The 16,647-nt window shown below is 38.4% G+C and overlaps 1 protein-coding gene across 5 annotated transcripts in view; it reads right to left on the bottom strand.

Annotated features, from left to right (window-relative positions):
* The window catches only part of mffa (mitochondrial fission factor a), a 36,701-nt gene that overhangs the window by 4,377 nt on the left and 15,677 nt on the right, over positions 1–16,647 (bottom strand). For 2 of the 5 annotated variants that reach the window (XM_073041426.1, XM_073041427.1), the window contains exons 5-6: positions 12,444–12,614; positions 6,189–6,251 (exon numbers count right to left, since the gene is read on the bottom strand). The exons of 1 other annotated variant lie outside the window; for it this stretch is intronic. In XM_073041426.1, coding sequence (XP_072897527.1) covers positions 6,189–6,251; positions 12,444–12,614 — 234 coding nt within the window. The remainder of the gene's footprint in view (positions 1–6,188; positions 6,252–12,443; positions 12,615–16,647) is intronic. 2 more of the 5 variants (XM_073041428.1, XM_073041429.1) reach the window with 2 other exon arrangements.

The following is a 16,647-nucleotide window of genomic DNA, read 5'->3' as shown; positions in this document are numbered from 1 at the left end:
GATCTAAAACTAGTGTATTATGCTTGAACAAGGGAGACTACAATGGGATGAGGGAGGAGTTGGCTAATGTGGATTGGGAGTACAGGCTATTTGTTAGGACAGTTCAGGAACAGTGGAATACTTTCAAAGAGATTTTTCACAGTGCTCAACAGATGTATATTCCAGTCAAAAGTAAGGACAGTAAGTGTGGGGAGAACCAGCCTTGGATAACTAAGGAAGTGAAAGACAGTATCAAATTAAAAGCTCATGTGTACAAAGACGCCAAGAGTAGTGGGAGTCTGGAGGATTGGGGAAACTTTAAAAAGCAGCAGAGAACTACTAAACAAGAAATAAAGGGAAGATAGAATATGAAAGTAATTTAGCACAAAATATAAAAACAGATAGCAAAAGTTTTTATAAATATGTAAAGCGGAAGAGGGTGGCTAAAGTCAACGTAGGTCCCTTGGAAGACGAGAAGGGGAAATTGATATTGGGTGATAAGGAAATGGCTGAGGCATTGAATTTTGTGTCTGTCTTCATGGTGGAGGACATGTTTAATATGCCAAAGAAGGATGTTATGGATGAAATGGGATGTGAGGACCTCGATAAAATCACTGTCACTAAAGAGATAGTGATGAGCACACTAGAAGGCCTGAAGGTAGATAAGTCCCCTGGTACTGAATGGATGCATCCCAGGATGCTGAAGGAATTGGCGGAGGTTATAGTAGATGCGTTGGTGATCATTTATCAAAACTATCTAGACTCTGGACAGGTCCTGGCGGATTGGAAGACAGCAAATGTCATGCCACTTTTTAAAAAAGGATGTAGGCAACTATAGGCCAGATAGCTTAACATCTATAGTCGGGATAATGCTTGAAGCTGACATTATGGAAGAAATAGCAAAACATTTAGAAAGGAATGGTTCCATTAGACAGACGCAGCATGGATTCAGAAAGGGCAGACCCTGTTTGACAAACTTACTGGAGTTCTTCAAGGACATAATGAGTGCAGTGGATAGAGGGGAACAGGTGGATGTCAAATACTTGGATTTCCAGAAGGCATTTGATAAGGTGCCGCACAAAAGGCTTATAAATAAGACATGGATGCATGGAGTCAGAGGAAGTGCATTGACGTGGATAGTGGATTGGTTAACCAATAGAAGGCAGACAGTTGGTATAAAGGGATGTTTCTCTGGTTGGCTGTCAGTGGTGAGTGGGGTGTCGGAGGGGTCGGTGCTGGGCCCGCAGCTGTTTACCATTTACATTGATGATTTGGAAGAGGGGTCTGAGTGTAGTACAGCAAAATTTGCTGATGACACTAAACCGAGTTGAAAAGCAAATTGTACAGAGGATGTGGAGAGTCTGCAGAGGGATATAGATAGGTTAAGTGAGTGGGCCAAGGTCTGGCAGATGGAATACAACGTTGGTAAATGTGAGATCATCCACTTTGGAAGGAATAATAGAAGAGCAGTTTATTACTTAAATGGTGAAAGATTGCAGCATGTTGTTGTGCAGAGGGACTTGAGAGTGCTTGTTTATGAATCACAAAAAGTTGGCTTGCAGGTACAACAGGTTATTAAGAAGGCAAGTGGAATGTTGGCCTTCATTGCTAGAGGGATTAAATTCAAGAGCAGGGAGGTCATGCTGCAACTGTACAGGGTACTGATGAGGCTGCACCTGGAGTACTGTGTGCAGTTCTGGTCTCCATACTTGAGGAAGGATATACTGGCTTTGAAGCCAGTGCAGAGGAGGTTCACCAGGTCGATTCCAGGGATGAAGGGGTTAACCTATGAGGAGAGATTGAGTCGCCTGGGACTATTCTCTCTGGAATTCAGAAGAATGAGAGGGGATCTTATAGAAACATACAAAATTTTGAAAAGGATAGATAAGATAGTAGGAAAGTTGTTTCCATTGGTAGGTGAGACTAGAACTAGGGGAGAAGATTTAGGACGGAGATGAGGAGAAACTGTTTTCCCCCCAGACAGTGGTGAATCTGTGGAATTCTCTGCCCAGGGAAGCAGTTGAGGCTTCTTCACAAAATATATTTAAGATACAGTTAGATAAGTTTTTACATTGTAAGGGAATTAAGGGTTATGGGGAAAAGGCAGGTAGATGGAGCTGAGTTTATGGACAGATCAGCCATGATCTTATTGAATGACAGGGCAGGCTCGATGGGCCGGATGGCCTACTCCTGTTCCTATTTCTTATATTCTTATGCAAAGATCATTGCCAGAGACTCAGCAATCTCCTCCCTTGCCTCCCGCAGCAGCCTGTGGTACTTCTCGTCTGGTCCCGGTGACTTATCCAACTTGATGCTTTCCAAAAGCTCCAGCAATCCTCTTCCTTAATATCTACATGCTCAAGCTTTTCAGTCCACTGTAAGTCATCCCTACAATCACCAAGGTCCTTTTCCATAGTGAATACTGAAGCATAGTATTCATTAAGTACCTCTGCTATCTCCTCCAGTTCCATACATGCTTTTCCACTGTTACACTCGATTGGTCCTATTCTCTCATGTCTTATCCTCTTGCTCTTCACATACTTGTAGAATACCTTGGGGTTTTCTTTACTTCTGTTCTCCAAGGTCATGTCATGGCCCCTAATTTTATTCTCAAGTTCCTTCCTGCTGGCCTTATAATCTTCTAGATCTCTGTCATTTTGAACTCTTCATAAGCTCTTTTTTTGTTCCTGACTGGATTTTCAACAGCGTTTGTAGACCACGGATCTGGTACACCATGGTACACCTACTCCTGCTCCTATTTGTTATGTAACCACTGAAGTCAGACAAACTGACCTATAATTTTCTTTCTTTCTGCCTCCCTCCTTTCTTAAAGAGTGGAGGCAATTTTCCAGTTCTTCAAAACTATTCCAGAACCTAGTCAGGTATTTAAATACTTATCATTTGGCTAATAGATAATCACACGCTAATGTTGAAATATTACTGAATTATTTATATTCTGAACCACAAACTGGCATAGAGGAATTCCCTTCAGCAAAGCTAGGCCGCCAGAAAATAATCAGATTTTATCCTCACTTAGCAACTGGACTCAAAATGTAACTTTGAATTTGAGCTCAACAAGGTATGCACACCCAATCAGTAAACCCACTTACACAGTAAATTTCTTGTAAAACCCGTTTTGAAGTATATTACATAAACCGTGACTAACCCACAGTTGACTCTTTTCTTTCTACAGTTGATCCATAATGAATATTAATGCTCAATTTTTGCTTGTTTCCGCAACACTACTAAAGATTTTACTAATGGCTTACAAAGATAGTTATGTTTGTAAGGTATTAGTAAAACCTTTATTGGTGTTGCAGAGACTGCAACATGACATTCAAAACACCCAACCAGCTAAATGAGAACACGGTAACATTTTATTTGCATTTTACTAAAAACAAAAGCAAACAGCTTTATACAACATGCTTGCATGCAATGCAGCCAAACCAGATTTCACCAAATGAGACATATTCCAGACTATTAATAAAGTTGCTTAGTTCAAATTCTTAATTTTCTGCTCCCTTTCCCACTTCCCTATTTACATTACTTAATTTCAAGTTGCTGACCATTGTTTAAACATTAGCATCAAATTATCATTTGGGGGCCATTGTAACCACTAAGCAAAACAGAAGATGAAACAACTCAACATGGGTGTGGCGTACAAAAGCAAAAACTGCTAATTTTCACTGCTCTCTACTTCACAGCTGCATCCCTTACTCTTCTCTTTCCTTTCTAGGGTTCACAATCTTTATCTTAGGGTATAGGTTAGTGACCAATTTCCACTACATGCTCAGAGACACCATATTGATCCTGATTACACATTCTCCCACTCATTTTTCTTGTAAGGATCGTGTCCATTCACTTAAGCAACACAAAGAGCCGGTGAAGATTCTCGGTTCCAAACATCAACTGTTTATTTTCCTCCACAGGTGCTGCCTGATTGTTGAGTTTCTCCAGCATTTTGTATGTATTGCTCAAGTTTTCATTGTCTGATAAATGTCTTGCATCATTGTCCTTTCACTTAGTTTCTCTGGCTCTATTAGACCTCTTCTGACGCCGCCGTTTCTTTTAACCATGACCTCTCCTCCACCAATTGACAGGACTCTCAACTCTACGTATTTCATTTCTTACACATCTTCTGTCATTCCACCCAAAGATAGAATTCCCCTTTTTACCTTCCAGCCAAAATTCCTCATTCAATGGATCAGACTCTACAACTTCCACTATGTACCCCGAGAGAACCTGTCTCCAGCCATATTTTCCCTTCCTCTTTGACTGGTTCCAAATCGACTACCGTAGATTCCGGACTACAGAGCGCACCTGATTATTAGCCGCAGGCTCTAATTTTAGAAATAAAATCAATTTTTTAATTGTAAAGGCCGCACCGGATTTTAGGCCGCACCGCTACTTTTAAATATACATACGTATCGGTAACACAAATTACGTTGCATATACTTTTTTACTGAACAGCACGAACAACATTCCAATATCTCCTAGCGACTGGTAAAAATATATATATTGCAGCCTACCAGGAAAAGTTATTGATCGACTTTAACTTAAAAGCAGCGTTTTCGATCGGGTCTAATCGGGTCTGACGCTTGCGCAATGCGATCGGGTCTAATCGGGTCTGACGCTTGCGCATTGCGATCGGGTCTAATCGGGTCTGACACGCTTGCGCAATGCGATCGGGTCTAATCGGGTCTGACGCGCTTGCGCAATGCGCTCGGGTCTAATCGGGTCTGACGCTTGCGCATTGCGATCGGGTCTAATCGGGTCTGACGCTTGCGCAATGCGCTCGGGTCTAATCGGGTCTGACGCTTGCGCATTGCGATCGGGTCTAATCGGGTCTGACGCGCTCGGGTCTTGCTTCGAGTATTTTCCATGTTGATGAGGGTGAGTACAAATGACTGATTTACAATAATTTAATTGTGAAAGTGCGCTTGATTTATCGTACAATTTCATTGGACCTCTGTGAACTACTCATCAATTTTATTGGTCTACTGTTACGAGGCAAAATGTTTACGAGGCGGCATGAAAAAAAAACCATGTATTAGCCGCTCTGGATTATAGGCCGCAGAGTTCAAAGCTGTTCAAAATGTGGGGAAAAAGTAGCGGCTTATAATCCGGAATCTACGGTAATTCTTTCCACACTTCCCTGGGTCACTCTTTAATTTCAATCTACACCCAGTTCTTCTCACCCAGCGCCTGCCTACTCTTTTACTTCACATTCAGATTTATTACTACTGACGTATGTCATGGAATTTATTGTTTTGTTATGCAAGATACAAGGTAATTTATGAATCCCTCCCATCATTCAGGTCCCTAAACAATTAACATGAATCTGTGATTCACTTGTACTTCTTCCATTTTAGTGCACTACATTCAATGGACATGTTGGGAGTTTCCTCTGCAACAGAGAAGGTAAATTGCACAGTCCGCAAGAATGATCCTGAATTTATGCCGTCCGTTATCCTTCAACTTTCATATCTTAGGGTCAAAAAGGGTCAAATTTGCCAAAAGGCCTCTTGTACTGTAACAACAAAGCCCAACTCAAGCTCTAGGAGCAATATCTCACCATCTGGATATTCACGTTAGAGCCATTGTGACTCAGCACTGATTTCAACCATTTTAGGATTACCAGCCCAGCCAATTGCCATGTAAGGTTATCAACTAGTACAGGTAATCTACCCAGTTTTTCCCTTTCCACAGATGGTGCCTAACCCAAAGTATTTTTTTAATATTCTGCTTTGGTTCAGATTTCTGGTCTTTGTTATTTTTTGTATCTTAGTTCTAGCACTTAATTTTCCTGCACTCTCTTTTTCTCATACATCTTGCTCTATGTGCACCTCCACTAGTCAGATTAGTTGCAATTAACACTCAGTATCTGTTCTCTGTTGACACCAAATGCATCTGTGTTGACACAATCACAGGCAGTCTTTTATTCCTTCATCCCTTCCCGGTCCTCTGCAATTTAGGACGCTATTTTTAAAAATGTTTTTCTATTTCTGATGGAAGGCCATTGATGTGACATTATCTGCTAACATCACAGATGCTGCCTGACTTGCTGCCGCTTCTCACTGTGGAGTTAGAATCACTTATACATTTATTGTAAGCTCTAACAAGTTTCTAATGAGAAGTAATTCCAACAGAAAAAGGATGTAGGGCTAATTGTGAAGCCTGCGATAAAGGTCACAAATGGCTATATTTACCTGGAACTGTCAGGCAGAGGGTTAGATGAAGTAGCACAAGTTGACCCTCCACGAAGTACTGTTCTAGTTTCCAGGAAAAAAAAAGACAACAGGACAGATGAGAGCATTCAGGACGTAGAATGATTAAAAGACCAGGAAGATGTATTTATAAAAGAAAAAAAAGTACAGACTTATTAAAAGATAGTGATGCCTGCTTAACATAAATACAGATTAACAGAGCATTTAATGTAGCAAGAACAAGAAGGCACTTTATTTTAGGAAAACAAAATCTTTGCTGTGTGACAAAGCTTTTACTGTAGACAGCAATAGTCTTAACAACAGCTCCAGAAGCCATCCACAATGCAACAATCCAATTCCCTGTGCCCTAATATTGGAATAATAGAATGACATACACTCAGTGACCACTTTATTAAGTACACTTGTACTTGATTGATAATGCAAATATTGAATCAGCCAATCATATGGCAGCAATTCATAAAAGCATGCAGACATGATCAAGAGGTTCAATTTTTGTCTAGACCAAACATCAGAATGGGAAAGAAATGTGATCTAAGTAACTTTAACCATGGAATGGTTGTTGGTTTGAGTATCTCAGAAACTGATCTCCTGGGATTTTCATGCAAAACAGCCTGTAGAGTTTACAGAGAATGGTGCAAAAACAATAAAACATACAGTGAATGGCAGTTCTGTGGGCAAAAATGCTTTGTTAATGAGAAAGATCAGAGGAGAATGGCCAGACTAGTTCAAGCTGACAGAAAGGTGACTGTAGTTCAAATAACCACATGGTACAACAGAGGTGTGCAGAATAGCATCAATGAATGCACAACATATCAAACTTTGAAGTATATGGGCCACAGCATCAGAAGACCACAAAAATTAACTCAGTGGCCACTCAGTACATCTGTTACATGTTGAAAGTGTTTGTCTAAAGATTCCGGGCAAATCAACAGTTTCAGTAACGATAGTGGTTATTTATCACATGACAATGACACACAGCTGTACAAGACAAAGCTTGGTTGGAGTCTCTATAGTGTATAGCTGTGTTTTCATAAAATAAATTGCAGTCACATTAATGCAGTATCAAATGCTCTATAAATGCATAATGCACAAGGCTAATCTTCAAAGAACGCTCTAGGATTGGTGGAGAGGGATGTGGGAGAGACTGAATAGAGTACACATTTAATACACTACATGAAGAATGAAAGGATTCATTTGAAACAAACTATTTAAATACACTGGAAACAACTTCACCTTCATCACACAGTATATTGACCACAATTGTATCCTTATCCTATTCTGAAGGCTTGTGCAACTTTGCTCTTACAGCTTAATCTATTTACAGTATCTTTTTGCTTTACAAAGTGGCACATCTCTCTGGCTCACATAAGATCAAGTGGAGGTTGACAGAAACAGGTTGATGAAACACAGGGATCTGCTTGTTCTAATCAAGTTCTAAGTGTACTTCATCATTTGGCTCAAGCTGAGAAAAAAATGTAAACTAAGTTTCATTCCTGCATATCTGGAATGTTAAACTCAGTTCAAATGTGTCATAATATTCATGATGAAAATCTGTAACATGATTTTTACATGCAAGAATTCTGCTGTGGACTGCTCCATTTGAGCTGAGTGTTGGCCAATCCATCTGAGTGCAGATTACAACACAGCAGTAAAGTACAAATCATCTGAAATGTGTAATTAATTAGTAAAGCTAATGGGTTATATGAGTTACAACTATGCCAATAAACACTAGATTAATACAGGCAAATAAAAGTAAATGAAAGGTATGACAGACAGGTCCAAAATTCACTTTCATGAATTTCTTCATATAAATATTTATAGAAATAATGAACCAAATATAAACTGCAGTTTTAAACACTTATTGAGAAAGTGGAGCCACGCAGCTCTCCAACACATAAAATTATACCAAAGACAATGCTCGAAAAATAAATCCTACTCAAAAAATAAACTAACATGGATTTTATATCAGAGTTGAATATTTGATAAATTGAAAAGCAGTGGCACTGACTACAATTCCATCATCACAGCTGAGCACCCTCTCACTACTTTGCTGGATGGTATGAACAGTACAGTACCACATTGATGACTGTATTTATAACAACTATAAAGTTCATACACCGTATAAAACAGCGTTTCTTATGGATTAGCATAGATCTTTAGCAACTGATGGAAAAGAAGATGGGCCAAATGATCAATTATGATCTTACTGAATGCTGAAGGAAGGGGTTGCATAGCATTTTCCCTATGCATGTAGGAAGGAGTACCCAAATATGACTTATTACACAACTATTATTGATAAATAGAATTTAGTAACATTATATAATCACAAATAAGCACAAGATAAACTTTCAATATATTAAAGTAACAAGCGTACACCATTATGCCTAACAAAATGGAAACAACAGGTCAGGTCTGCCCTCTAATATGGATGATTCAGGAATATTCCTGGCAGTGAGTATAAGAGTGCATCGTTAAGGGTTTAGTTTCTGTATTTTAGATTTGTTCAATATTTTGAATAAATTTAATTGCTATAAGCAGCTGCATGTGGGAATTCAGCTGAGTAAAGTCAATGAAACCCTATTACAGGTATCTAAAGAAATTGATCATGATATCACAGCTTTCTATGGTACTGCTTAGTGCAATGGTTGAAGAGATTATCCTGGTATTTCTGCCTTTGTCATCCTTTCAGCCTGTGCCCTGCTAAGGACAGCAAGTGTTTTTTTTTATATACAATTCATTTTTCTTCATCGGGGCATTGTGGCAAGAGTAGTAATTATTGGCCATCCCTAATTCACTCACAGAAGTGCCAGCTTCTTGAACTACTGCTGCACCTTTGGGGAAGTGTATCCAAAATGCTGCTTGGCACGGAGTTCCAGGATTTAGACACAACAATAAAAGAGCGACAATATTTCTTTTTAATTTCAGATTTCCACCACGTGCAAATGTTCAATTCCCATTTTCAGTTCATGTTACTTGCCACTTACCACCCCATACCTAAATTTTGTCTTGGTCTCATTGCCACTAAACTCCGTGGATGTGTGGCTGCACAGAGACTGAAATGCTTCTGTGCACATAGCCTTTGTTGCTGCACTGCTGGAATTTTAAAAATATAATATAATATATAATTATATATATATATATATAGTATATTATAATTATATTACATATAATTTTTAAAATATCAGACTCCTCAATACCCGAAGCCTGGACTGACACCTTGCCCCATTGTCCTGTTTATTATTTGTTGTAATGCCTGCACTGTTTTTGTGCACTTTATGTAGTCCTGTGTAGGTCTGCAGTCTAGTGTAGCTTTCTGTGTTGTTTTTTTTTACATAGTTCAGTCTAGTTTTTGTACTGTGTCATGTAACACCATGGTTCTGAAAAACGTTGTCTCATTTTTACTATGTACTGTACCAGCAGTTATGGTCGAAATGACAATAAAAGTGACTTGACTTGATAATGTGCCGCGCAATTTTAAGGTCATGTGAAAATTTCCCGCTCAGAGCAATGGTTAGTCCGCGCAACTGTAAAAATAAAAATAGGAATGTTGCTCTTTGCAGAGGCATGGATCAGTTCACATCTGCTGAGGAGTTGCGGCTAGAACTGAATAATCATCAGTTAACATCCCCATTTCTGACCTTACGATGGAAGGAAAGTCATTGATGAAGTGCCTGAAGATATCTGAGCCTTAGGGAATTCTTGCAGAGATGTCTTGGGCTGAGATTACTGATATCCAACAACTACTGTACAACTATCTGTTTTTGTGCAAGGTATGATTCCAACCATTGGAGTGATTTCATCTTGATTTCCAGTACTTATTTTATGGAACTCCTTGATGCCTCACTCAGACAAATTTGCCTTGATGTCAAGCGCAATTACTCTGACCTCTGGAATTCAGCTTTTAGGTCCATGTTTGGACCAAGATTATGATGACTTCTGAAGTCAAGTGGTCTGACAAAACTCAAACAGGACGACATTGAAGAGGGTTTGGGAAAATGTGCCTTTACAGTACTGTGACAACATTTTCCATATTTTGCTGATGATTGTGAGTAGACTGATATGCGAGACATTGGTCAGATTGAATTTTTCTTGCCTTTTTTGTGAAAAGATCACATGGATTCTTACCTCTACCTGTTAGGTAGATGCCAATGTTGTAATTCTACTTGAACAGCCTGGTCAGCCAGAAACTAGCTTTGGTATTCGATACTACAGTTACAACATTATCCATAGATTTTGTTGTATCTTGCAGCCTTTTCTAATTCAGTGGCTGTTATTTTCTTATGACTTATAACTTTCTCACAATCAGCCACAGCTAATTTTGGTATTGTTACAATTTTTAACTTTAAAGCCAGCACAGCTGAGTCACAGCTCCAGTGACTGAGTCTGACCCTGACCTTGGGTGTCACTTGTGTGGAGTTACAGATAACATTCCTACTTCTGACCTTAAGATGGCAGAAAAGACACTGGTGAAGCAACTTACGATAGTTGGGCCGAGAATAGTACCCTTATGAATTCCTGTGGCAATTTCTTAGGGTCAAGATGAGTGACCTTCAACTCTTGGAAATGTTTTTCTATTGATTGCCATTGATTTATTTTATTGGGAGAATCAGGGTGGAATTGATGGACACACAAGAGCCAGACAGCAAATATGATTGATGGGACTGCTCCCAGAACCAGCAAAGACTCATTAGATTTAAAAGCCTTATTCTACGTTATGAGAAAATTATAGCTCACCGATACATTTTACAGAAGCAAGAATTATTCTATTAATATATTTTGATTCAGCCAATGTAAATAGACATTTCTGAAAACAACTAACATACTAGTGTTTGGATAGCCTTTTTTCACAAGTAGGTCAAGTACCATTGTGGCAAGCTTTTGACTAGCAAAATAAGGAAAAGCATAGCACGAAAATTGGAGGATAAAAAAAACCACTTCCATACTAGTGATTTTCAGTGTTGTAAAGAAAACTTAGATTTCTAAGAATCACACTAGCCAGATTGAATTGCACTGAAGAAAAGCCCAGATGCAGCTATGTTAGATTCACTAAGTCTACAGTTAATGATTAACTTACCAGAGGTGGACCTTGGAGAGAGAAAAAAATATCAAACTACTAGTTAATTCCATCCTCCTCTGGAGCATTACTTTAATGATGCTATCTTTATCTAAATTAGTATAATTCATGTATCAGGCACAATTAGAAATTGTTAGTAAACAGGATTGAAGGGAGGAACAAGAACCTAAGTATAACTTTGCAATCATGTACGCTATATAGTGTACATTAGGACTGTGCAAAAGTCTTAGGCAGCCTAGATATTTTTATATGGTTTCAAATGGTATAGCCTCCAGAATGCCCTAATCTCAACATCATCGAGGTTGTGTGGGATTACCTGGAGGGCAAGAAGCAGAGCAAGACAGACAAGCTCTGCAGAAGAAATGTACCTGGTTGCTTGAAACAACTGAACATCCGATTTTCTTATCAAAACGATATGGCAGTATACCTAAGAAAATTGATGCAGTTTTAAAGGCAAAGGGTAATCACACCAAATATTGATCTGATTTAGTTTTTACTGCTCTGTAATTTTTTTGACATTTAGAAATCTTTCATTTCATCATTTTTGAATGCATCCTCACTTTACAGAATTTTCTTTACGTGCCTAAGACTTTTGCATAGTTGTATAAATGTACATGTGTATATACATACACAAACACACATACACACACTAAAACTTTACTGAGCTTTACTAAAGAGTGAAAAACACTGTAATCTTGACAGACTGACTTTTCTTTAACTTAGCTCGGGGTGCCCAAGTGATTGGCAAATAATCAATCTTGGATAAGCTATGATTGAAAAACAATAGTTGTAACAATAGGACTGTAGGTTAAGTTGACAATATTGAGACTGAGACTGCGATAATCAATATCTGAATGGTTAATGAATGCAAAAGAAATTTCACATATTAAGATGGAATCCATTTTTTCCCCATGCTCCCATGTTCTAAGTCATCCTACCAACTGACAACAAGAGCCCATAGTACAGGGAAAATGATGAAACAAATAGATACATTGCTATCAATTAGTTAAAAGTGAATTTTGGACTCACTTTTTAAATATCAACATGGTTTCAGACATAAACAATTGTTTCTAAATGCATACATCATGGAAAGGAAAGCCCATGGAAAGCAAATAGTAACCTCAACTGTATCACAGCACAACACAAGTCCAACAGCCAATCACCTTCTGCGATTTTCATCTAGCATGTCCATGACTTGCTGGTAGGCCCTACGGGTGGTAGAGTGGATTACTGACAAAATGCCATGAGGAGAGTATGCGTTTGGTCCATCTTCAGAGGAGATGAGTGGAGGATAAAGACGAGGCTGAGGTTGAGGTTGGGGGGCTGGTGTCACACTGTTCACATGTACACAACAGAGCAAGAGAAAAACATGGAAATCAGATTTAGACAGAACTACAAATATCAGAAAAGCTTCACGAATGATACTGAAGTGTACTTGTAGCTTACTTCCAAACTCTTAATACTGTTTACATTTAATGCAAGCTTAAACTTTAGATGGAATTTTATGATTTACTTTGACTGTTTTAAATAAATACTTTTCAAAATATCAGCAAATTTTGGATCACTATTTTCTTCAGCAAACACTGAAATTGAAAGCAGGCAAAAATGGGCATTGCCAAGAGAATCCCCACAGAGCATATTTCATTCATAATGCTAATACTATGTAAGAATTAACTCCCATTTTCCCCTCCCACAGGCTCCATCTACTATTTGCATTTTTAAGGAACTATTCAGAAATCAGAACTATAAAGTCAATCAATAGACACATTTCAATCCACTCAATCAAATCAATATCTACTTTAATTCAGAAGCAGTATCAGAGATCCTCTTGGCTTGCACAACTGGCATTGCTTTATTTTAAATGAGAAATATTTTAAATAATTTAAAATAATTTAAATATTTAAAATAATTTAAATTAACAACATATATAACGCTAACCTGCCCATAAATAACAACAGTGTAACTTTAAAAAATAAATCTACACATGATGTTAGTTAATTAGCTCCCCTTGTTACATTTGGAGTCAATGAATTAAAAAAAAGATTATCCTCTGGATTTTAGATGCAGTACTGAATGTTAAATTATGATTTGACATTAGAAAAGTTTGATTTTACAGGAATACAACAGATTAGGAGCAGTATGGTTAATCAGTACCAGTTACTATTACAGTAAGCTAGTTCTGAACTGTAATCAACTTATGTGCCTGCCAACTGACAACTTTTCACCTTTTAAGTGGAGAATTAAAAGCTAGTATGTACAGAAGCAGAAATATGTAGACAACAGATACCTGAATATAAAGCACAGCTGAAATTAAACAGAAGCATCACATTCTGGGTACTTAACCCCGGAGGCTTTTTGTTGTTAGACAGAATAATGTTAATTGAAAACCAAATGGAAGAATACTAAGGTGGCAAAAACAAAGTTAGAAGAGACAGTTAAGTATCTAATACTACGGCTCATTCTGGTTCAATAGTAATCAAAGGAGAATCCCACTTTGCTAATCATTGAAACACACACAAAATGCTGGAGGAACTCAGCAGGCCAGGCAGCATCTATGGAAAAATGCTGAGTCAACATTTCGGGACGAAATCCTTCAGTAGGACTGGAGAAAAAAAAAGGCTGAGTAGTAGATTTGAAAGATGGGAGGAGGGGAGAGAGAAATACCAGGCAATAAGTAAAACTTGGAGGGGGAGGGATGCAGCAAAGAGCTAGAAAATTGATTGGTGAAAGAGACAAAAGGCCATGGAAGAAAGGAAAAGGGGGTGGGGGAGAGGAACACCAGAGGGAGGTGATGGGTAGGCAAGCAGATAAGGTGAGGGAGGTAAAAGGGGATGGGAAGTGGTAAAGGGTGAGGCATGACTGGAAGTTTGAGAAATGGATGTTCATGCCATCAGGTTGGAGGCTACCCAAATGGAATACAAGGTGTTGTTCCTCCGACCTAAGTGTGGCCTTATCACAACAGTAGAGAAGGCCATGAATGGACATACGGGGAAGTGGAATTAAAATGATGGCCACTGGGAGATCCCACTTGTTCTGGCAGATGGAGTGTAGATACTGGCGAAGCGGTCTCCCAATCTATGTCGGGTCTTACTGATACACAGGAACATCGAATACTGTATATGACCCCAACAGACTCACAGGTGAAGTATCACCTCATCTATATGGAATGTTTGGGGCCCTGAACGGTAGTGAGGAAGGAGGTGTAGGGGCAGGTGTAGCACTTGTTCTGAATGCAAGGATAAGTGCCAGGAGGGAGATCAGTGGGGAAGGACGAATGGACAAGGGAGTCGCATAGGGAGCGATCCCTGCGGAAAGCAGAAAGTGGTTGGGGGGGTGGGGCGGGAAGGAAAGATACGTTTCTTGGTGGGATCCAGTTGGAGATGGCAGAAGTTTTGGAGAATTATGTGCTGGACACAGAGGCTGGTGGGGTGGTAGGTGAGAAAAAGAGAAACCCTATCCCCGGTTGGGTGGAGGGAGGATGGGGCGAGAAATGGAAGAAATGCAGTTGAAAAAATTGCCCAGGGTCTTTAAGAATCAAATTTTACTCTCAATTTTCTCTTTGAAATATCAAAGCTACGAAATTCTTTGTTCTATAAATAAACAATTTCTTACCCCCTCCCCCCCCAAACATATGGTCTTAGAATTTTGGAATGCTTTAGAAACCTAAATGATGCAGTATGTGGATGAAATTGAGATTTAAAAAAACCTCAATAATTTTAAATTGTCAATGCATCTTGCCTATTTCTGGCCTTTCAGATTTAATAACAGTGGTATTTTTTGGGAATGAATTTAATTGTATGATGAATGATGAGGAAAGATCAGAGTTCAGAATGTCAAGCTGCCTATTTTCCAGGTGTGTTCTACAAATGGAAAGGCCGATATAAACTTATTTCAGAATCACTCAAAATAAATAGAGAATTGTTTCTCCCATTTATAAAATTCTTTGGCTTCAGTTTATTTATTAGTCTACAATCATTAATCAATACAACTTTAAACATTAGTAAGTTGCCAATGTTGCCATATACAATTGGAGAGGACCATGAGCAAAATAAAAATTCCCCAATCCCCATCTGCAAATGTGATAAATTATACCAAAACCAAAACTATTAAAAATAGCTGGTTTGAAATTTGTAGCAAAATCTTAAACGCAATTAAGATTTTACTACAAATAAGAAGAAACTTCTCACCATCCCACAAATATCTTTTGAGCAGGTGAAATAAACTCAGTAGTTATCCGGTTAATGAAATCATTGGACGTACATGTCAATGCGACTATATTTAGCATTGACATGATTTTATTTAAAGATACAGCATCGTAAATGGCCGCCCCAGCCCAATGACTCTGTGCCACCCAATTACACCCATGTGACTAACTAACCTACTAACCCTTTGGAATTTGGGAGGGAACCAGAGCACCTGAAGGAAACCCACACAGTCGTGGTGAGAACGTAGAAATTCCTCACAGGGAGCAGCGGAATAGAACTCTGGTCACTGGTGTTATGCTAACAGCTATGCTACCGTGCCATCCAAGACATATGTTTGATACAAGCAAACATCTTCATTGAATTTAACTATCTTACACCATTGATACACACATCCTCAAATTTCACAATTTCAGCTGATAAAATGTATTTTGTACTTTCAACCCAATCCAAAGGGCATGGATAACCTTTCCAGCTACGACCCACCAACTCTAATCCTTCCCTAATTTATCATCTTTAAACTTAATCCACATTAGAGTGATTTTAACTACAGATCAGATTTTCTCTCACTACTTGATTTAAAAAAAATCTCAATTGTTAAACTCAAATAGTGACTAATGACAATAAGTTGAAGGGAAAAAAAAAGCATTCAAGAATTGTAAAACTCACCTGGATTACCGGTACTTAATTATAGAAAGGATAGCATTAGGCAAACAGTACAATTAGCTACTATAAAATGTTTAGCCCTACTTCACCTTCTAGAAATGGAATAAGAGAAAAGAAATGCAGTTTCTTTGCAGGAAGATGAGGTACACATAATAGAACAACGAACTTTGTTCAGAGCTAAAGAAATGTGTATTTCAACAAGCAATTAAATGTAATTTAGAACAAATGTTAGAAAGTTTATGAACCCTGTAGCATTTTCTCTTTATGCATAAATATGACCTAGAATGTGATAAGGTCTTCATGCAAGTCCTAAAACTAAAGAGAATGCAATTAAATAAATAACACAGAAAATATTCTACTTATTAATTTATTTATTGAGAAAAATGGTACAATATTACATTTTTTTATTGGAAAAAGTATGTGAACCTCTGGGGTACAAAAGCTATTTGGAGCCAGGTGTTCCAATCAAGGAGATGAGATTGGATGTGTGGGTTGCTGA

Source organism: Hemitrygon akajei, chromosome 3 (genome assembly GCF_048418815.1).
Source record: "Hemitrygon akajei chromosome 3, sHemAka1.3, whole genome shotgun sequence".
NCBI lineage: Eukaryota > Metazoa > Chordata > Chondrichthyes > Myliobatiformes > Dasyatidae > Hemitrygon > Hemitrygon akajei.
This window is presented reverse-complemented; position numbering and strand designations above follow the sequence as displayed.